This window comes from Coffea eugenioides, chromosome 11 (genome assembly GCF_003713205.1).
Source record: "Coffea eugenioides isolate CCC68of chromosome 11, Ceug_1.0, whole genome shotgun sequence".
NCBI lineage: Eukaryota > Viridiplantae > Streptophyta > Magnoliopsida > Gentianales > Rubiaceae > Coffea > Coffea eugenioides.
This window is the reverse complement of record NC_040045.1, coordinates 13,358,961-13,383,060: the sequence shown is the minus strand read 5'-3', so window position 1 is coordinate 13,383,060 and position 24,100 is coordinate 13,358,961. Positions and strand designations below refer to the sequence as shown.

The window sequence follows — 24,100 nt, the reverse complement described above, 5'->3', positions numbered from 1 at the left end:
CTTGTTAAATATATTTGAAACATCAAATATATATGAATATACCTATATTAATATCAAAATGTTATTGGATATTTTACATATAATATTTTAATTTTTAAATAATTTTTATTTATGACATCATCCGGTTCAACCCCTATCGAACTCGATTGAATCCATTGACCCCTGATCCCTGAACTCGACCGAGTCAATACTTGGTCCGGTTCGTCCGGTTCTGAAAACATAGCCCTAGTAAGCTCAGTGGCCACCAAGATGGGTCTTAAGACCCTGCTTGGACTGTAGGTAGGGGTTCAAATCCCACCGGTAACAAAAAAAATCTTAGGGTTGTGCCAAAGCACTCGCTTGGACTAGTAAGATTTGTGTACCTACTAGTCCCTAATACAAAGTCTCTTTAGACTTCCCTCTCCAGTAGTCTAGGATAGATAAGTTATACAATTGTCGTCTCGAAAAAAAAAAAAAAAAAAAAGATCAGGCCCTAGTGGCTACGGATCAGGAGCTGGTTCATTACAGAAGAAATTTGAGCGAAAGTCCTTCATACGCCTTAGGACAAGATTGGTCCAAAAAACATTATGACATTCTTGATCTAAACGTCGTACATGTTTGAAGTATTTTAGGAAGATAACCAATAATCACATGATCGTTCTGATTGTGGAAGATCTCTCCATCTCTCTTAAACCTCAATATTCTGCTAAAGAGATACTTTCATATAAAACACTGCATAAGCTCTCTGTTTTAAAACTCGGACCGGACCGGCCGGTCGAACCGGGAACCGGCCAGGTAGCCGGTCCGAGTCATATTAAAAAACCGGAAATTTAAAACCCGGTCAAAGCCGGTCAAAAACCGGGTTTGACCGGGAAAAAATCGGTTTTTCCAGTTCAACAGTAATTTTTTTAAAAAAAATTCAAACTTTTTAATATTATGTTTTGACCCCCTAAATTGTTAAAACTTATTGATATACCTCAAATATTTGATACTTTATAAGTATTGTCCTAAAATTTGATGTTATTTTTCAATTTAATTCATAATTTTAATTCTAAACTTGTTAATATTTATTAAATAATATAAATTGCTACTTGATTGTTCTAATTTCTTTGTATTTTCTTGTTAAATATATTTGAAACATCAAATATATATGAATATACCTTTATTAATATCAATATATTATTAGATATTATATATATAATATTTTAATTTTTAAATAATTTTTATTTATGACGTCATCCAGTTCGACCCCTATCGACCCCCGGTCGAACCCATTGACCCCTGACCCCTGACCTCGGCCGAGTCACTATCCGGTCCGATTCTGAAAACATAGGCCTCAAGAGTCAAGAGTCAAGGCAGATGGGGAAGTGGGGCCCAGGCAAAGTTGCTACCAGCGAATGCCGCCAACCGACTACCCCCTGAAAAGGTAACGTCCTTCTCGAAAAAAACCGCGGCCATCTAATCGAATAAAACCGTTATTTGAACGCAGTTATTGAACGAAACTCATGGTCTGCCTTCTTTTTTTCCTTTTTCTGTCATAAGGGAAATTTCATTTTCCCTTATGCTTCTCCAAATCTATATAAGTGTGCAGTGTTTCCATTTGATCCAATGATGACTCAATTTCGATTGATTCCCATAGTCCAATTGGGCTACCTCCCCTTAAAATTGACTGGAGTAGAAGTTGGAGTAAAGTAAATATAGATGTTGTTGATTGACCGAAAAAAAGGATAAAATATCAAAAAACTCAATATAGTTTGTTAAATGTTTAATTTAACTCCTTCTAATTAAAAAATGTATATTATAAGTCCCTGTAGTTTCAACTAAATTAAAAATTGGACGGAAAGCATCCAATCTAATGGTTATACGTGAAATGTCAATATTGTCTCTATATAAATGAACTCCCTATGGTTTGTTGAATGTTCAATTTAATTCTCTCTCGTTTAAAAAATTACACTATGACTCCCTACGGTTTCGACTAAATTGAAAATTAAATAGAAAGCATCTCACACATAGTAGGGGCAATATTGACATTTCACACACAACCATTAGATTTGATGCTTTCTGTCCAATTTTCAATTTAGTCGAAACCATAGGGAGCTATAGTGTAGGTTTCCAAACCAAAGGGAGTTAAATTGAACATTTGTCAAATCATAGAGAGTTTTTTGGTATTTTACCCAGAAAAAAGATATAAGAGAAATTTCATTTTCATGATTATCGGAATTTAATTCATGTAATGCACAAATAATCTCAACAGGAAGTATCAATTTATTTCTCAAAACATAAAGCCTACTTCACATGTCTCAGGAGATTGCAAAAAAAAAAAAAGCAGTAAACTTAAATTAGATAAGAAACAAAAAAAAGATAATTAGTATCCCTACTCTACGCTGCAGTTTATAATGTTCGTTTGAGCTCAACTAACTATATTTGGTCGAGTTTGAGTCAACTAACATAACCATATATATATATATATATATAAAATAGGAAAATGGTGGGGTTTAAGAAGCGAGGAGGGGACAAATTTATAGAAATAATTTAAGAACTTAAGAAGAACTAAAAGGAGTATTTTTAGTAAGGGTAAAAAATAAAAAAATCCCCTGTGATAAATCTAATACACAGAAAAGCCCCCCATGATTTTAAAATATACAACACGACCCCCCATGCTTTGAACTAAATTGTAAAGGTGACGGAATCCGTTAAACTTAACGGAAATTAACAAAATGACCAAAATGCCCTGATATAATAAAGCAAAAGACAACTCAAAAAAATCATTTGTTTTATTCTCTAAATAGAGAGAATTGAGGGTTAAGGGGTAGAATAGGTATATTTGATAAAAATTAGGTATAAATTTTTTTTTTTAGGTTCCAATAAGTCATTTCCGTTAAATTTAATGGGTTCCGTCACCTTTACAATTTAGTTCAAAGCATGAGGTGCCATGTTGTATATTTTGAAACCATAAGGGGCTTTTCTGTGTATTAGGCTTACCACAGGGGTTTTTTTGTTTTTTACCCTTTTAGTAATAAGCAAAAAGAAATTTTTTGCTTCACTTTTAGAAAATAATTAAACAAGATTAGGAAATAAGGGGGAGGGTTGGGTGGTAAGACAAATGGATTGTAAGTAGGAGGTTCTGAATTCAAACTTTTGCATTTCCAAAAGACAAAAAAAGATTTGGAAATGAAATTCTCAATTCAAGGGTGAAAGGTAATTTTCTTGGAAAACTAAATAAATAATGCTTTGTTAACAATGCCTGATGAATCTTGATTCTATACCATTATGAATAGATTTTGAGTATTTCGTATTTGAGATTAGACAAATCAATCATTCTATTTTTTTGCTTGTGCATATTCCTAAAACTAAAGTCGAAAAGCCCTAAATCGGTGGCAAACTTTCACTTAATCTATTGGGGTGTTTGTAGCTTCTTAATTAGGACGTTCGATTCCATGTTTGTTTTTTTCCCCTAATGATCAATTCTCAAAATATTAGGAACGCATTCAACAATAGAACTTTTCGTTATATAAAAACGTAAATTAATTTACATTTGTGTCAGAAATTATAGTTGTTTAGAAATTTTCGTGTTATGTGTTCTTACCTCTCTAACTTTTGGATTTTACTTGTGTTCTTCTATTTGTTGTATTTAATTATTGTTCACTTTGTGCTTTGTTTTTTCAAGCAGGAGAGGGGCAGGACTTAAAAAAGCAAGAGGAAAAAAGAGAGAATGGAACCCCTCCCAAAATCTTTAAATCTTGAAATCTCAACCTTAACTAGTAGATCAAAATCTATAATTCATTTTGTGCTTACAGTCATAAATCAAATAATTAATTTTAGAGTAAAATTTCACTTAGCCTATTGAACTATTTTTGTTCTCATTAACCCACTAGACTATTTATGATTAATTATGAGGCTAACTCCGTCAACTTCAACTGTTAACATTATTACATAAATATGGTCACTTACCTTGATCAGATAAGGTATATATCAATTTGAGTTAGTTATTGAACTTAATATATTATTGCTTACCGGAGGCTGATTTTACAGGTTGGAACAACTTGGTCAGGATCAGCAAAGGTGTACAATAATTTAGTGGCTGATTTTGCAGCTTCCAGTTCCACAAGAGGATGAATAAATATAGCCATTAGTCAAGCATTTCCTTCTAAGGTTGGGTTGGTAGATGTTTACGCGTTCTTCAGTCCTCTGAAAGACCAACAAGACTTTCGAGTCATAATTTCTTCCAAAATAGGGAGTACAATACATTACTGTGCTACCAACATTCTTTTGATTCTTGGTCCCCGTAATCTGCACTCCAATTTTGAGAACTTTGCACTTCATTTCATTTTCTGCCCGCCAGATTGACGGACCGAAGTAGAAATTTCTTATCAAAAACATGAAAAACAACAACAATAAATGCGCTCAAAATAATAACTCAATTATGGGCTTTGATAATATAACGAGTTGCTTAGAAGAATGTAAGAAACCTCTAATATAATGAGTTTAACTAGGCTTGATCGCATACTTGACGTTTTACACCAGTGGTGGAGCCAGAAAAATTTTTTCAGTGGGGGCAAAAGCAATTCTAAAATTTTTTACCTACTTTTTTTTCAGTTTTTTAAGGAAAAAAATATTCATCAACAAGTACAAATGATACATATATTTCATGAAAAAATCAAAAGACAAACTCAAAATTATTAATGTAATAATAATTTTATTTCAAAACAAACTAAACCATTTATAATTGCTCATAGCGAGTTTTCATATTTTAATAACAGTTTATAACCTTTTTATTTTGAACTTCACGAAGTATATTTTTCTCAATAAAAGTAACTAATAGATACACAAAACTCCAGGGGGCACACTTGAAATTACATCAAATTTTTATAGGTATTATAGAAATTTAAAAGGGGCAGTGGGAGCCTATAAACCAATAGATACACAAAACTCTAAGAGACACAGTTGAAATTACACCAAATTATTATAAGTATCATAGAAATTTAAGGGGATGAGTGGGGCCCGTGCCCCCAGTGTCCCAGTGTGAATCCGCCACTGTTTTACACCTGAGTTGACTTGTCTCCGGTCTCCGGCCCTGCGTTCCAGTACATTGATAAGCGATTATAAATTATCCTGCCTTCCATTTTCATTACAACACTTTCCTTCACTAATTCTCCATACTGAAATCATGCGCGGTCATTCCATTCTGATTGCCTCATGGGCTGTCGTTGTATCAATAATACTCAATGGAGGACTACTTTGCTCAGGTTGCTTTTTAGAAGAAAAACATGCTCTCTTGGACTTCAAAGCTTCCTTAAATGTTACTACAAATGCTCATCTTATCCTTTCTTCGTGGACTGGAAAAGAAGGTGATGGAGCAAATGCTGATTGCTGCACCTGGGAACGGGTCAAGTGTAGTAATATTACTGGGAGAATTGTTGAAGTCGACCTTAGTTATTTGCCAAAGGCGTATGATGATTGGTATGATGATGGGGTGGGAGATCAAGAGATTAAATATTACCTCTTATTAATTGTCACAATATGTGATTTTTTCAAAAAATTCATACGGGTGTGGTTTAGTCCTCCGTAGGCCAGTTGAACCTTCCTCGTTAGATTATGATGTGATTTAGTCCCCATTAATCCCTCATTAATTACCATATGGCTATTTGTACAACAATCTTCATGGCTAGTTCCAATTATTTTTGTCATTTATTGATTTTAGTCATTTTCAACACCTAAAATTTACAAGTACATAAAAAAGTATCTTCATATTACAAGAAATGGTAATACAAAAAAAAAAAAGTAATCAAAATATTTAAATGGATTATAAATGAATAATTGGTTTTTATTTAATCCATTTAGATCCATCCATTTAATAAATGGATCTAAACCATCCATTAAGTCAAAATCAATTATAAATCATTTATCCATATTGTCACCTCTAGCTCAAATATTCGAAACTAATGAACGCACGGTTTGACATATGGGGAAATGTTTTAATTGGTTATGTTTTATCTAGTTATGCTTTATCATGTCATGTTACTTTGACTACAACCATCCATTAAGTCAAAATCAATTATAAATCATTTATCCATATTATCACCTCTAGCTCAAATATTCAAAACTAATGAACGCACGGTTTGACGTATGGGGAAATGTTTTAATTGGTTATGTTTTATCTAGTTATGCTTTATCATGTCATGTTACTTCGACTACAAGTTTTTTCAAGTTCATGTTATGTGCCACTTAGCCATATACACATGTAACATGCGAGGTATGTTTGACAATATTGATGCATGCATGTGTATATGTTTGACAAGATTGCGCAAAGAATTTTTTAAATGTATGTGTATATGTGTAATTCTTGTTGGGGAAACCGGGTATTTTCCCACTCAAAATTACAACTAGTGATTAAACCGATTCAGTAATTCCCAGGAAAGATCGTCAAAACAATCTCCTTAGACAGAATTACCATTCCAAGTAAATTCCCAGGAAAGGCTGGAGGGGTCACAAACGGTCCCACTTAAAACCCAGTCTCCTAGACAGAACTTACGTGCACGGTGTATTATCACAACTATACCCGTGTATACATAAATAATACGTACACACGAATAATAAAATACACCCAAAAGAATCGTATAATACACTACAAATAAACCCGACAAATATAGACAAATATATTGAATACTATACTACAACAGAAAAGAAACTAATAAATAAATGCGGAACAAATAAAAGAGATATGGAAAGAACGCACCCGAAAAATTGATAACGGAGTTCGGCCAATTTTGCCTACTCTCCGAGCACCACTCAAGCAGCCCGCTTTTATAAATTTTGGAGAAGAAAGAATACAAAGAATTACAAAAATCCTTAGGGGTAATTCTTTGTTGTTCTTGGTACATCTAAATTGGGAAGCTTGATAGCTAATTTATAGCTTTCAAACAACCTCTCAAATGCTAAGTTACCCGATGTGAGACTAAGAAATGTTTGCCAAAAATCAACAAATGTGGGCTATTTCAAAGTCAATATTTTAGGCTTTGAATTCAACAAATCTCCACCTTGGCATAATTTCTAGTCTCACCAAAAAATACAAACCTTCTCACCCAAATGGTCCTTGCGGTGCTTCCAAATTTGCGCCCTCAGGCACCAACTCAAATATGCAGGATATTGACCAAGTTAAACAATGTTCAAACTTGGACCTTGTAACCACCTTGGTCAGCATATCTGCAGGATTCTCCGTAGTCCGAATCTTCTGGAGAAAAATCTCCTCTTCTTCGAGAATTTCCCGCACAAAGTGATAGCGAACATCAATGTGCTTCGTTCTTGCGTGCAAGACCTGGTTCTTTGCTAAGTGAATAGCACTCTGACTGTCACAAAACACATCAATGTGTTTTTGACCAACTCCCAAGTCTTCAAGCAATCCTTGAAGCCAAATTGCCTCCTTCACAGCTTCTGTAATCGCCATGTACTCTGCCTCCGTTGTTGACAAAGCCACCGTTGACTGCAAAGTAGACTTCCAACTGACTGGCGCTTTGGCAAATGTGAACAAGTAGCCAGTTGTAGAACGTCGCTTATCCAAATCACCTGCATAGTCAGAATCACAATATCCAACTACACATTGACCAAGTGATTTATCCTGCTCAAATACTAATCCAACATCTACGGTATTTTGGATATACCGTAGAATCCATTTCACAGCTTGCCAATGACCCTTGCCTGGATCATGCATAAACCTGCTTACCACACTAACTGCCTGTGAAATGTCGGGTCTCGTACACACCATTGCATACATCAAGCTACCAACTGCATTAGCATACGGGACTTTCGCCATGTATGCTCGCTCTTCATCCGTCTTTGGAGATAATAGGCTACTAAGTTTCAAATGAGGAGCAAGCGGAGTACTTACAGGTTTTGAATCTTCATTCATGCCAAAACGTTGTAGTACCTTCTTCAAATACTGCTTCTGTGTCAGACAAAGCTTGCCTCTCGTTCTATCCCTGATTATCTCCATGCCGAGAATCTTCTTGGCTTCTCCCAAATCCTTCATCTCGAACTCTTTACTCAACTGAGCCTTCAATTTGTCAATTTCAACTTGGCTCTTTGATGCTATCAGCATATCATCAACGTACAAGAGTAAGTATATGTAGGAATCATCTCGTAGCTTGCGCAAATACACACAGTGATCGTATTTGCTTCTTGTGTACTTCTGACCCATCATGAACTGGTCAAATCGTTTGTACCATTGCCTCGGTGATTGTTTCAATCCGTACAACGATTTGCTCAGTTTACAAACCCAATTTTCTTTACCAGCAACTTTAAATCCATCTGGTTGAGACATATAGATTTCCTCCTTCAAGTCACCGTGAAGGAACGCAGTCTTCACATCAAGTTGAGCTAGCTCCAAATTCAACTGCACTACCAAGGCCAACAAAATTCTAATCGAGGAATGTTTAACAACTGGAGAAAATACCTCATTATAATCAACTCCCTCCTTCTGAGCGTAGCCTTTAGCCACCAATCTTGCCTTGTAGCGAACATCAATCTTGTCAGGAAATCCTTCTTTCTTTGCAAATATCCATTTGCATCCAATTGCCTTCTTGCCCTTCGGTAGTTGTGTCAACTTTCACGTATTGTTCTTCTGAAGAGATTGCATCTCTTCTTCCATAGCATCTTTCCATCTATCATTTTCTGTACTTTGAACTGCTTCGGAAAATGTGGATGGAACATCATCAATAACTAGAAGTGCATAAGCCACCATGTCAACAAAACGAGCAGGTTTATGAATTTCTCGTCTTGCCCTATTGACGGCAATTGACTCTTGCTGCTGTTGAGGTTCTTGGGTTGAAACCTCTTCCTCATCTGACTCCTCTTCTGCCATAGGAGAGTCACAAATGGTGCTGTTGGTTGGGCTCACCATTATCTGCTCAAACTCCACCTGCTTCGGCGTACACTCCACCTGTTGCGGAGTACCACTGGTTTTATCTTGTGTTACCTTATTCAACATGACAGATTCATCAAAGGTAACATCTCTGCTGATAATGGTTTTCTTTGCTTCTAGACACCACAACCGGTATCCCTTAACTCCAGCACTAAAGCCCATAAAGAGAGCCTTCTTTGCACGTGGATCCAATTTTGATTCATTTACATGATAATATGCAGTAGAACCAAAAATACGCAAAGAATCATAATCTGTTGCAAGTTTTCCAGACCATACCTCTAATGGAGTCTTGCCATCTATTGCAGATGATGGCAAGCGATTGACGAGATGTTGAGCGTATGTCACAGCCTCAGCCCAAAATTTTCCCACTCAAAATTACAACTAGTGATTAAACCGATTCAGTAATTCCCAGGAAAGATCGTCAAAACAATCTCCTTAGACAGAATTACCATTCCAAGTAAATTCCCAGGAAAGGCTGGAGGGGTCACAAACGGTCCCACTTAAAACCCAGTCTCCTAGACAGAACTTACGTGCACGGTGTATTATCACAACTATACCCGTGTATACATAAATAATACGTACACACGAATAAGAAAATACACCCAAAAGAATCGTATAATACACTACAAATAAACCCGACAAATATAGACAAATATATTGAATACTATACTACAACAGAAAAGAAACTAATAAATAAATGCGGAACAAATAAAAGAGATATGGAAAGAACGCACCCGAAAAATTGATAACGGAGTTCGGCCAATTTTGCCTACTCTCCGAGCACCACTCAAGCAGCCCGCTTTTATAAATTTTGGGAGAGAAGAAAGAATACAAAGAATTACAAAAATCCTTAGGGGTAATTCTTTGTTGTTCTTGGTACATCTAAATTGGGAAGCTTGAGAGCTAATTTATAGCTCTCAAACAACCTCTCAAATGCTAAGTTACCCGATGTGGGACTAAGAAATGTTTGCCAAAAATCAACAAATGTGGGCTATTTCAAAGTCAATATTTTAGGCTTTGAATTCAACAATTCATAAGGTCCAAAAAAGGAAAGATGAATTGTTTGTTGAGCACGTATAGCTCACTACACGGCAACTTAACATTTGTGGCAGCTATTGAAAAATATTAGCAAGTGTTTGACCTACTTATAAATGACTGAAACTACCATTCAGAGTGATGATCAAGCTTCAGGGATATTGATCAATTTATTTATAGTCTTTGTATGGACTTTTATTTGGCATTTTGTACCTCGTCGTGGGCATGAGGTAACTTTATCGTGGTATTATTGCATATTTCATTAAGTTTTTTGTTGTGTTGGGCTAAAATAATCACAAAGTAATAATAATTTCTCCAATTAATTCAACATGAAGATAACAAGAAACCTTGTTACCTCAATATTACATATATATAATGCGGTCTATCACAAATTTTCATTATATTGGCATAGAAGACAAAATCTTCAAATCTACAAAGTGTTTTTTTTTTTTTTTTGCAAGTCCGAAGTTATGAATCCATGACCTTCTATTTACAATCACTCATATTTTACTACCTAATCCAACCCTCCAACCTCGACAAATCTTCAAAGTTGACAATCGTGAAATTGGCAGCAAAAATATGGTTGGATTGAGGCGTGCAATGACATTCTTTTAAAATGATTCGTGCCCTTGCAAGATTTTTTAATTCCAATGCAGAAAGTCCCAGCGCATCATCTCCAATATATAATAGTCCAACTCAAGGTTGTTGCTTCTCTTTAATTCGCATAATCAAGAGGGATAGAACTTTCTCTCAACATTTTACATTGACCAACTCACTATTTCCTTCTAATACTGGAATTATGTAGAAGTAGAGAATATAATATAAGAATCCCATAAAAAAAATGGAGTTAGAAAGATAGTTACAATATTATATACTTGAAACGTACTTTTTTCAGCCTCTATTTATGGGTAGAAGAAGATAGGAGTTATAAATCTAGAATTTATGTCTAAGTCATTAGTGAAAATAAGTTATAAATATAATGGTCAAATTAATTTTTATGGCTGTCATATTAATACAAATATATAGCCATTATGATCTTTACATGCCCAAATACACTGTAGAACGGTTCTTGCAAATTGTAACGTGTGTAATTTAGTACAATATTTATAATTATGAATTTAAATTCCAAAATTGTAAAGATATATAACTCCTTCGTTAAAAGGATTAGAACTCTTAAAATGTAACTCCCATAATTTCCAAAATAAATTTTAGACAAGTTATAACCCATTCAAAATTTGGATTAAATTCCAAAATTGTAAAGATATATAACTCCTTCGTTAAAAGGATTAGAACTCTTAAAATGTAACTCCCATAATTTCCAAAATAAATTTTAGACAAGTTATAACCCATTCAAAATTTGGTTAATACCATTTATATTTTATTTAAATACACAAGTGTTTTGAAATTTTAATGCACAATAATTTAAGTTAGATTTTTTTAATGTAATAAGTTACCTTACGTTTTTGAATTTTATGATTTAAGGACATGGCATGTAATGTCTTTAGCCATAGCGGGTTGCAGCACGACAAGTGACTACATCAAATGTTCTCGATAATGTTGTCTATTCTCTCAAGCAACTAAAACGTTGTCTCAGTCCACCTGCACACAAACCCAAACCATTGAGTGAAAGATGAGAATAGTAATTAGGATTTGTAATTTTACCAATTCTTGTTTTCCTTTTTCTCCTCATCCAAAAATGGACTTCAGAAAGAAAGATTGGAGAAAAATTCGCAACGAAATCCCATCTTATTGAAAAGAGTAGACATCTTAAAACTTGCAACTTTTTTGACGCTTGAAAACATGATAATGCTTGTACTTGCAGGGCGAGCATGTGTGCATTTTTTTTTTACTAGTCAGAGAAGGTGAGATTTAAGAATTTGGGCTGGGGGAGGCGAATTATGTGCTGTTACATTTCTACTCTAAATATATTTATATTAGCAGAGCAATTACATACACATTTGCCGCGCAAGCTTATTCAGAAAATAGATATAGGATCTTCTCTCAAAAGGGAACCAAGGATGACAATGTGAGAAGCCTTCGAACAAGACCCGAACTGAATCATCCTAGATCTTGAGAAAACTCAAGAAAACTTTGTAAAAATAAAACGGAATTTGATTAATAATGAGCATAGACTAAGATAAAAAGGAAAAAGAATACCCCTAAAATCACAAAACGAGTGAAAAAGTCAGCAATGGAACTGCCTTGGATCTGGTGTCGAATTGGAGTTCCGTCGAACCAGATGCAAAGCTGGATTGAGGGAGAGTTCCAAAAGTTTGCCACATCGATCGGGCCCTAGTCTGTGTTTTTAAATTCGGACCAGATCGATCGGCCTGATCGATTGAACCTGAAATCGGTCAAGTGTCCGATCCGAATTGTTCATCAGAACTGGGAGATCAAAAACCCGGTCAACTCCGGTCAAAAATCGGGTTTGACCGGGAAAAACCGGAAAACCGGTCCAACCAGAACCTTTTGTAAAAAAAGTTCAAACTTTTTCAATATTATGTTTTGACCCCCTAAATTGTTAAAACTTATTAATATACCTCAAATATTACATACTTTACAAATATTGTTCTAAAATTTGATGTTATTTTTCAATTAAATCCATAATTTTAATTCTAAACTTATTAATGTTTATTAAATAATATAAATTGTTACTTGATTGTTCTAATTTCTTTGTATTTTCTTGTTAAATATATTTGAAACATCAAATATATATGAATATACCTATATTAATATCAAAATGTTATTGGATATTTTACATATAATATTTTAATTTTTAAATAATTTTTATTTATGACATCATCCGGTTCAACCCCTATCGAACTCGATTGAATCCATTGACCCCTGATCCCTGAACTCGACCGAGTCAATACTTGGTCCGGTTCGTCCGGTTCTGAAAACATAGCCCTAGTAAGCTCAGTGGCCACCAAGATGGGTCTTAAGACCCTGCTTGGACTGTAGGTAGGGGTTCAAATCCCACCGGTAACAAAAAAAATCTTAGGGTTGTGCCAAAGCACTCGCTTGGACTAGTAAGATTTGTGTACCTACTAGTCCCTAATACAAAGTCTCTTTAGACTTCCCTCTCCAGTAGTCTAGGATAGATAAGTTATACAATTGTCGTCTCGAAAAAAAAAAAAAAAAAAAAGATCAGGCCCTAGTGGCTACGGATCAGGAGCTGGTTCATTACAGAAGAAATTTGAGCGAAAGTCCTTCATACGCCTTAGGACAAGATTGGTCCAAAAAACATTATGACATTCTTGATCTAAACGTCGTACATGTTTGAAGTATTTTAGGAAGATAACCAATAATCACATGATCGTTCTGATTGTGGAAGATCTCTCCATCTCTCTTAAACCTCAATATTCTGCTAAAGAGATACTTTCATATAAAACACTGCATAAGCTCTCTGTTTTAAAACTCGGACCGGACCGGCCGGTCGAACCGGGAACCGGCCAGGTAGCCGGTCCGAGTCATATTAAAAAACCGGAAATTTAAAACCCGGTCAAAGCCGGTCAAAAACCAGGTTTGACCGGGAAAAAATCGGTTTTTCCAGTTCAACAGTAATTTTTTTAAAAAAAATTCAAACTTTTTAATATTATGTTTTGACCCCCTAAATTGTTAAAACTTATTGATATACCTCAAATATTTGATACTTTATAAGTATTGTCCTAAAATTTGATGTTATTTTTCAATTTAATTCATAATTTTAATTCTAAACTTGTTAATATTTATTAAATAATATAAATTGCTACTTGATTGTTCTAATTTCTTTGTATTTTCTTGTTAAATATATTTGAAACATCAAATATATATGAATATACCTTTATTAATATCAATATATTATTAGATATTATATATATAATATTTTAATTTTTAAATAATTTTTATTTATGACGTCATCCAGTTCGACCCCTATCGACCCCCGGTCGAACCCATTGACCCCTGACCCCTGACCTCGGCCGAGTCACTATCCGGTCCGATTCTGAAAACATAGGCCTCAAGAGTCAAGAGTCAAGGCAGATGGGGAAGTGGGGCCCAGGCAAAGTTGCTACCAGCGAATGCCGCCAACCGACTACCCCCTGAAAAGGTAACGTCCTTCTCGAAAAAAACCGCGGCCATCTAATCGAATAAAACCGTTATTTGAACGCAGTTATTGAACGAAACTCATGGTCTGCCTTCTTTTTTTCCTTTTTCTGTCATAAGGGAAATTTTATTTTCCCTTATGCTTCTCCAAATCTATATAAGTGTGCAGTGTTTCCATTTGATCCAATGATGACTCAATTTCGATTGATTCCCATAGTCCAATTGGGCTACCTCCCCTTAAAATTGACTGGAGTAGAAGTTGGAGTAAAGTAAATATAGATGTTGTTGATTGACCGAAAAAAAGGATAAAATATCAAAAAACTCAATATAGTTTGTTAAATGTTTAATTTAACTCCTTCTAATTAAAAAATGTATATTATAAGTCCCTGTAGTTTCAACTAAATTAAAAATTGGACGGAAAGCATCCAATCTAATGGTTATACGTGAAATGTCAATATTGTCTCTATATAAATGAACTCCCTATGGTTTGTTGAATGTTCAATTTAATTCTCTCTCGTTTAAAAAATTACACTATGACTCCCTACGGTTTCGACTAAATTGAAAATTAAATAGAAAGCATCTCACACATAGTAGGGGCAATATTGACATTTCACACACAACCATTAGATTTGATGCTTTCTGTCCAATTTTCAATTTAGTCGAAACCATAGGGAGCTATAGTGTAGGTTTCCAAACCAAAGGGAGTTAAATTGAACATTTGTCAAATCATAGAGAGTTTTTTGGTATTTTACCCAGAAAAAAGATATAAGAGAAATTTCATTTTCATGATTATCGGAATTTAATTCATGTAATGCACAAATAATCTCAACAGGAAGTATCAATTTATTTCTCAAAACATAAAGCCTACTTCACATGTCTCAGGAGATTGCAAAAAAAAAAAAAGCAGTAAACTTAAATTAGATAAGAAACAAAAAAAAGATAATTAGTATCCCTACTCTACGCTGCAGTTTATAATGTTCGTTTGAGCTCAACTAACTATATTTGGTCGAGTTTGAGTCAACTAACATAACCATATATATATATATATATATAAAATAGGAAAATGGTGGGGTTTAAGAAGCGAGGAGGGGACAAATTTATAGAAATAATTTAAGAACTTAAGAAGAACTAAAAGGAGTATTTTTAGTAAGGGTAAAAAATAAAAAAATCCCCTGTGATAAATCTAATACACAGAAAAGCCCCCCATGATTTTAAAATATACAACACGACCCCCCATGCTTTGAACTAAATTGTAAAGGTGACGGAATCCGTTAAACTTAACGGAAATTAACAAAATGACCAAAATGCCCTGATATAATAAAGCAAAAGACAACTCAAAAAAATCATTTGTTTTATTCTCTAAATAGAGAGAATTGAGGGTTAAGGGGTAGAATAGGTATATTTGATAAAAATTAGGTATAAATTTTTTTTTTTAGGTTCCAATAAGTCATTTCCGTTAAATTTAATGGGTTCCGTCACCTTTACAATTTAGTTCAAAGCATGAGGTGCCATGTTGTATATTTTGAAACCATAAGGGGCTTTTCTGTGTATTAGGCTTACCACAGGGGTTTTTTTGTTTTTTACCCTTTTAGTAATAAGCAAAAAGAAATTTTTTGCTTCACTTTTAGAAAATAATTAAACAAGATTAGGAAATAAGGGGGAGGGTTGGGTGGTAAGACAAATGGATTGTAAGTAGGAGGTTCTGAATTCAAACTTTTGCATTTCCAAAAGACAAAAAAAGATTTGGAAATGAAATTCTCAATTCAAGGGTGAAAGGTAATTTTCTTGGAAAACTAAATAAATAATGCTTTGTTAACAATGCCTGATGAATCTTGATTCTATACCATTATGAATAGATTTTGAGTATTTCGTATTTGAGATTAGACAAATCAATCATTCTATTTTTTTGCTTGTGCATATTCCTAAAACTAAAGTCGAAAAGCCCTAAATCGGTGGCAAACTTTCTCTTAATCTATTGGGGTGTTTGTAGCTTCTTAATTAGGACGTTCGATTCCATGTTTGTTTTTTTTCCCCTAATGATCAATTCTCAAAATATTAGGAACGCATTCAACAATAGAACTTTTCGTTATATAAAAACGTAAATTAATTTACATTTGTGTCAGAAATTATAGTTGTTTAGAAATTTTTGTGTTATGTGTTCTTACCTCTCTAACTTTTGGATTTTACTTGTGTTCTTCTATTTGTTGTATTTAATTATTGTTCACTTTGTGCTTTGTTTTTTCAAGCAGGAGAGGGGCAGGACTTAAAAAAGCAAGAGGAAAAAAGAGAGAATGGAACCCCTCCCAAAATCTTTAAATCTTGAAATCTCAACCTTAACTAGTAGATCAAAATCTATAATTCATTTTGTGCTTACAGTCATAAATCACATAATTAATTTTAGAGTAAAATTTCACTTAGCCTATTGAACTATTTTTGTTCTCATTAACCCACTAGACTCTTTATGATTAATTATGAGGCTAACTCCGTCAACTTCAACTGTTAACATTATTACATAAATATGGTCACTTACCTTGATCAGATAAGGTATATATCAATTTGAGTTAGTTATTGAACTTAATATATTATTGCTTACCGGAGGCTGATTTTACAGGTTGGAACAACTTGGTCAGGATCAGCAAAGGTGTACAATAATTTAGTGGCTGATTTTGCAGCTTCCAGTTCCACAAGAGGAAGAACCAATAAAAAGACCAACAAGCTTCCAGTTCCATTAGTCAAGCATTTCCTTCTAAAGTTGGGTTGGTAGATGTTTACGCGTTCTTCACTCCTCTGAAAGACCAACAAGACTTTCGAGTCATAATTTCTTCCAAAATAGGGAGTACAATACATTACTGTGCTACCAACATTCTTTTGATTCTTGGTCCCCGTAATCTGCACTCCAATTTTGAGAACTTTGCACTTCATTTCATTTTCTGCCCGCCAGATTGACGGACCGAAGTAGAAATTTCTTATCAAAAACATGAAAAACAACAACAATAAATGCGCACAAAATAATAACTCAATTATGGGCTTTGATAATATAACGAGTTGCTTAGAAGAATGTAAGAAACCTCTAATATAATGAGTTTAACTAGGCTTGATCGCATACTTGACGTTTTACACCAGTGGTGGAGCCAGAAAAATTTTTTCAGTGGGGGCAAAAGCAACTCTAAAATTTTTTACCTACTCTTTTTTCAGTTTTTTAAGGAAAAAAATATTCATCAACAAGTACAAATGATACATATATTTCATGAAAAAATCAAAAGACAAACTCAAAATTATTAATGTAATAATAATTTTATTTCAAAACAAACTAAACCATTTATAATTGCTCATAGCGAGTTTTCATATTTTAATAACAGTTTATAACCTTTTTATTTTGAACTTCACGAAGTATATTTTTCTCAACAAAAGTAACTAATAGATACACAAAACTCCAGGGGGCACACTTGAAATTACATCAAATTTTTATTGGTATTATAGAAATTTAAAAGGGACAGTGGGAGCCTATAAACCAATAGATACACAAAACTCTAAGAGACACAGTTGAAATTACACCAAATTATTATAAGTATCATAGAAATTTAAGGGGATGAGTGGGGCCCGTGCCCCCAGTGTCCCAGTGTGAATCCGCCACTGTTTTACACCTGAGTTGACTTGTCTCCGGTCTCCGGCCCTGCGTTCCAGTACATTGATAAGCGATTATAAATTATCCTGCCTTCCATTTTCATTACAACACTTTCCTTCACTAATTCTCCATACTGAAATCATGCGCGGTCATTCCATTCTGATTGCCTCATGGGCTCTCGTTGTATCAATAATACTCAATGGAGGACTACTTTGCTCAGGTTGCTTTTTAGAAGAAAAACATGCTCTCTTGGACTTCAAAGCTTCCTTAAATGTGACTACAAATGCTCATCTTATCCTTTCTTCGTGGACTGGAAAAGAAGGTGACGGAGCAAATGCTGATTGCTGCACCTGGGAAGGGGTCAAGTGTAGTAATATTACTGGGAGAATTGTTGAAGCCGACCTTAGTTTTTTGCGAGAGAATATGGATGAGGATTGGTAGGTAAATATAAACATTAGCACTTTCATACCTCTGAAGGACCTGCGAACTCTAGACCTGAGTAATAATTACTTCAATAGTGAAGTGACAGGTAACTACCCTTCCATCTTTTTCTCAAATCGTTGGTTTATATTGTATAATTTGAAGTTTCTTGTTCTTGGTTACACAGGCAAGTAATTCATCTTTCTTCATCATCTTTTCTTTTTTCGTTCTAGCCTTACTTTTGGTATTCTTGTCCGCAGCTTGAGGCAAGTTTTTCATATTTCTTCATCTTTTTTTCTCGGCCTTATTTCTTTTAATTTCTCATGTATTATAATTGTAGAAGACTCAAAATCCCATAAAAACTGACGATAGTTTAATTAAGCAGGAAACTATTTTGCATTAAATTTTAGCTGTGAGTTAGTCATTTGCACCCCTTCAAAACAACAAGAATTAATATATCATAAATTGAAAGAAGTCAAGAAAAAATAGCAATTAAAAAAATAGATCGTACAGGCATAAAACATCAACCTATCGTGATGGATTAGGAGCAATAATTAAGGAATGTATACATGAGTAAAATTGATGACTCTAAGAAAAAAAACAGGCAATTTATGTGGAAAAAAGTGAATGGATCGAGAGAAAAAAAAATAAGATATTGCATTACAAAGTATACTTTTTTTTTTAATTTGAATTACTCTCGCTTCTTACCATCATTTTCTTTTAGTCAATTAGCAACCAAGTTTTACTTCCACGTTTTTTGATAGTGTGTCTTATTTATTTATCAAATAGTTTTCAATTCAATGGGTGACCGGTTACAAATTAGTTTGTGTAATGTACAACAATTTTACCACTTACATCAAGTTTTATGCATAGTCGTTAACTTTGAAAACAAAACCGAAAAGCAAACATTTATATCTTTGCCGACGTGGAAAGTATAAAAGTGTGATAAATTTTAAATCTTACATCATTTTATTTAGAGTCAAATATCGAAAACCTCTTTTGGTAGAAGGAATAGATCAGCTCCCTTTGGATGATGCTGCCGGCAAGAACCATGGTGGACCGCTGCAAAGCTCTAATAAGTGTTTCTTTTGCCAGAAATCAGTAGGGAAGAAGAAGCTTTATTATGAAATTTAATTTTTGCGATGATGTCATTTTGGAATTATATTTGACACCAAATTTTGTCTACAATTTATATATGACTTGGTTCAAAGGTCGATTTGATTATTTCATCATTGTTTTTCTATTAAAAACTTTAATCATGCTCGATTATTAAATTTAATAAAAAAAAAAAGCTAACAGTTTCACTTTAATCCAAAACCATGCGGGTTAAATGGTACGTTTTCAAATTATTGGGAGGAAATGTGTATATTGGATTAGCCAAAGGGGTTTCTTTGGCATTTAGTCCGTTTATTAGAATCTGACTCGTGCTTTGCAGGCTGCAGGAATTGGGCTAAGTTGCAAAATCTCAAGTCCTTATACCTCGATTGGAACAATTTCAACAACAGTAGTATAATTCCATGTATAAGTGCAATTACTGAACTTAAAAGGCTGTCTCTCTCTAATTTGAATTTAGAGGGATCGTTTCCTATAGAAGGTATATTCACTTGCTATCTATAATTCTTATAGGAGACTTTCTTTAACCTTTTTACACAATTTTCTTGGACTTTACGTCTGTTCTATTTTTTGCTTTTCTACTTCGTTTGTTCAGCACATAGAAATAAATGAATATCTAAACTTAGAATGATTCAGCATTATTTATTTGTAATCTATTTCAATTAATAGCTCTTAAATGTGAAAATTACAAAGTATCTTATTTGTTTTTCCTTTTACCGTCACAAGTATGGGATTAGACGGTAACTTAATTTACATATCCAAGTATGGGTAGTTGTTTGAAAGATGCTAATTAGTTAATCTTTTTTTTTTTTTTTTGTAGTTGTGAGAGATGTTGCATATGCCAAAATTATAAAGCATAGATATACAGAAAAGATAAAATTGTAGAATCCATTAGCATGAGAGTTGTTGGACCGCAATCTGCCCATTCAAGGAGTTCTAATTGGATCATCTTCTTGCTGCAGATTTCAAGCGTCTGGAAAAATTGGAGTTTCTTGACTTAAGCGGTAATCAGCTTTCTGGTTCCTTGTCCTTTAAAGGTACGCATATCCAGTTTGAGATAAAAGTGTATATAGGACAAAGCTGTTACATGATTTGGAGTATAACCATTAAGGATGGGACAGAACTATCTGTATACTTTTCCCTATTTCTATAATTTGATGTTATATTTTGTCCAAATTCCAATAAGAAAATAAATTCCTAAAAATTAACAAATTTGCCTGCCTAAATTTCTAGATTAGCTGTACATACAACTTTGTCTACCACATGATAAACGTCCCCTTTGTCTACCATACAACTTTTTACTACCAAATGACAAAGCTTCCCCTGCAGAGTGTGCAGCTCACATGCAATGAATTTTGTCTATTTTAATCGAGCAAATGGATAGAATAGCCCAATTTGATCCTTTTTAGCTGTTCAATGGATCAATTGACGTGAAAAAAATAGTATAGTTGACCTGTGGCCTAATTTACCTTGTTTGAAATATACAAATTCTTATAGAATAGGGGATGGAGATGCAACAATAGTTATGTAATTTTGATATATCCAAAACTATAATACTAACATAAAGTTTTGAACTGCAGAATTGAAGCTGGAGAACTTGAAGGTACTCAATCTTGAATATACAAATTTTAACAAACTCTCAGACGTTGAGGCTTTAACTTCTCTCAAAGCCTTATCTTTGAACGTTATTGGTATTAATGATTCCTCCGTCCTTCAAGGTAATAAGATAGGCTGTGAAAGGCTCGGTTGCTTGCATGAAGTTGCTATTTACTTTTCAAATGTTGAGCTAGACCGGATGAAATTTGAAAACCAACATTTCAATTTTTTTGCGTGTAACATATGATTTCACGGTTTCTGAATTGGCTATGTATTGACAATTCATACCTAGCATCAACTATTACTGTATGAAAACCTTACAATGAACTTGGTTTTTGGACAGGAATTTGCAGTTTGAAGAATCTCCATGAACTTCACCTGAGTCGGAATAATTTTTACGGGCCTGTTCCCATGTGCTTCAGAAACTTGACATCTCTTCGACTTCTTGATCTCTCCAACAATATTCTCAGCGGAAACATCCCTGCAGCTCTCATTACTCCTCTCGTACACCTTGGGTATCTATCTCTCTCTGGCAACCTTTTTGGAGGTTCTTTTTCTTTCAGTTCTTTGGGCAACCATTCAAAGCTTCAGGGGTTCAAACTTGGACCTTTGAACAATGATTCACATGTCGACACTGAGGATCTTGCTCTGCCCCCACCATTTCAGCTAAAGGCTCTCTATTTATCTGGCTGCAACTTGAATAATCAGACTCGAAAAATCCCAAGTTTCCTGCTCTATCAGAAAGAAATGCAAAATCTTGATCTGTCTTCCAATAAGTTAGTGGGCCAGATTCCTACTTGGCTTCTGCAAAATAATACAAACTTGGAAGTTCTTGTTCTAAAGGATAACTCTTTTACGGGTCCGTTTCTTGTAGATGATTCTCTGGGAAAATATCTACGTCAATTAGACATCTCAAACAATGACGTCAGTGGTAAGGTTCCCCAAAATATCGGTTTATCTTTTCCATCTCTGCAGTGGTTGAATTTGTCAGGAAATTCATTTGAAGCCAATATTCCCCAGTCATTGGGAAACTTGACATGGGCAGAATCAATTGATTTGTCCCACAACATGTTTTCAGGGGAGGTGCCAGGTCAAATTGGAACTGGATGTTTATTTCTTAGAATATTGGTATTGTCTTATAATAATTTGCATGGCAATTTTCCTTCTGGGTCCACGAACTTAACAAGCCTAGAATTCCTTCACTTGGATAATAACCATTTTATTGGGAGCATTTCACATGGATTATCTCGTTCTCCAAGTTTATCTTTGCTGGATATTTCAAACAATTCTTTTCAAGGCAAAATTCCAAGTTGGATTGGAAATTTTTCAGATTTGAATGGTCTTGACATGTCAACCAACTTGCTAGAAGGTAGCTTACCAGATGCTATATGCAAACTTTCAGATCTTGAATTTTTAGACCTCTCCAAAAATCAGTTGATCGGACCTTTACCAGCTTGCTCCGAGCTTACGTCATTGAAGTTCATCCACCTGCATCACAACATGATCTCAGGGCCCATCTCAAACATGCTGTCTGGGAGCTTCAATTTGATGACACTCGATTTGGGTTACAACAAGCTGTCTGGCGGTATACCACGCTATATTGGTAAACTTAAAGAGCTCAGGGTCCTTCTATTGGGGGGAAATGAATTGCTTGGTCATATTCCTTTGCACTTATGTCAGCTGCAGAATGTGACAATTATGGATCTTTCTCAGAATAAGTTTTCTGGGCCACTGCCTACATGCTTCAACAAAATTTCTTTTGGCAGCGGGCAGTTCTCCAAAGATGCATTTTTTACCAATGACCCGTCTTTTCGTGAGAGTGAAAGCTTCCCAGGGTACCCTCGATCTCATTTTCTGGCTATGGAGAAACGCTGGAGTGAGTATTATATAACCTTTTCCGACCAAGAAAATGTGATATTCACAACAAAACGTAGAAGCGAACGCTATGCAGGGAATATATTAAATTTCATGTCTGGACTTGATTTGTCGTGTAACCAATTGATTGGAGCGATTCCTCCTGAATTTGGTGATCTCAGACATATCCGGGCATTAAATTTATCCCACAACTACTTGCAAGGATCCATTCCCTCAAGACTTTCCATGTTGAACCTAGTAGAGAGCTTGGATCTTTCTTACAACAATTTCAGTGGCGAAATACCTTCAGAGCTGGCATCCTTGAACTTCTTGTCCATCTTCAATGTGTCATACAATAACTTGTCTGGCAGGGTACCTGATACAGGGGAGTTTGCAACCTTTGACGACAGCAATTATAGAGGAAATCCAGGTCTCTGCGGACCATTGCTCAAGAGAAGTTGTAACCCCTTTGCTCCACACCCTGAAAATGTTGGTGATCAAGACATAGAAGTTGATGGTGCAATTGATGTGGCAGCATTCTATTGGAGCTTTTTTGCTTCATATATGGTGATCGTGATTTCATTTGTGGTAATTCTTTGTGTTAGCCCTTATTATAGAAGAGCATGGTCTTTTTATATTGATTATTGGATCCTGTCGAGATTCTACGAGTATTGCGGGTCTCGTTCCTCAGAGAAAAAGCAAACATAGAAAGTGTTTAATTGGAACATGAGAAGGAGATGAATTGGTCCTAGTTACTCTATTGGGATTCTCGAAATTGGAACTATATGAGCTGAAATTCTGATGTCCAATATATTTTGCACTACAGTTTTTTTTTCTCATATTTGCGGTTTAATTTTCTTTATTTGCACAATTACCATTTCTTTTCTGAATAGCCATAATTTTTTTGCCTAATTAATGTATGAAGATGAAAGCTTTGGAAAATTTTTAATTGGTCAAAAGAAAATGTATGATCAAGTTGCGATTTTGCAATACAAATAGCCAAATTGTACAGTCGCTAAACTTTTTGTTTGTCTTTTTCTAGCAGCGTAGGGAGAGGAGAGGTCAGAGGAGGATTAAAACTCAAAATCTTTATATTTTGAGGTTTTAAACTTAGCCACTAGATGATTAACGAAAATGTGGCACAGCAAGTAAAAAAAATTTATTTCTTGATTTATTAGTTTAATTAACTTGTAAAATTTGTGTATTTTTCACTAATTATTTCTTTTACAAAAAAAAATCGTATCAATATGAAAATTACAGCAGTTCAAACTATTTCTACCTATTCCCTTGACAATGATACAATTTAGACCCACAAATTCTCTTGGTCCCAAAACCCATCTCAGCTTCACGTTTGGGCTTCGAGTAGCGATGCCAACATTGGGCCGCAAAATGGCATCACAGCTCAGTTGGTGCCCAAAAGAAATAGCAGAAAATTCTTGTAACATGGCCACGAGAAATTGTACAAGCAAAACTCTAAA

General features: G+C 34.6%; 1 protein-coding gene across 1 annotated transcript; it reads left to right on the top strand.

Annotated features, from left to right (window-relative positions):
- Positions 1-17,780: 17,780 nt before the first annotated feature.
- Positions 17,781-23,408, top strand: LOC113751985 (receptor-like protein 15). Its single transcript, XM_027296130.1, has 5 exons — positions 17,781-18,076; positions 18,158-18,168; positions 20,135-20,209; positions 20,753-20,890; positions 21,112-23,408. Exons 1-5 carry the CDS (start codon positions 17,781-17,783, stop codon positions 23,328-23,330), a joined length of 2,739 nt encoding a protein of 912 aa, XP_027151931.1. The 3' UTR covers positions 23,331-23,408.
- Positions 23,409-24,100: the final 692 nt, after the last annotated feature.

What these genes read in the sequence shown, in the direction of transcription:
- LOC113751985 (XM_027296130.1), top strand. Translation starts at nt 17,781, where the DNA reads ATGCGCGGTCATTCCATTCTGATTGCCTCATGGGCTCTCGTTGTATCA. An exon ending in TGGTTCCTTGTCCTTTAAAG is followed by an intron (nt 20,210 to 20,752) that starts GTACGCATATCC and finishes TTTGAACTGCAG; the next exon opens with AATTGAAGCTGGAGAACTTG. An exon ending in TGATTCCTCCGTCCTTCAAG is followed by an intron (nt 20,891 to 21,111) that starts GTAATAAGATAG and finishes GTTTTTGGACAG; the next exon opens with GAATTTGCAGTTTGAAGAAT.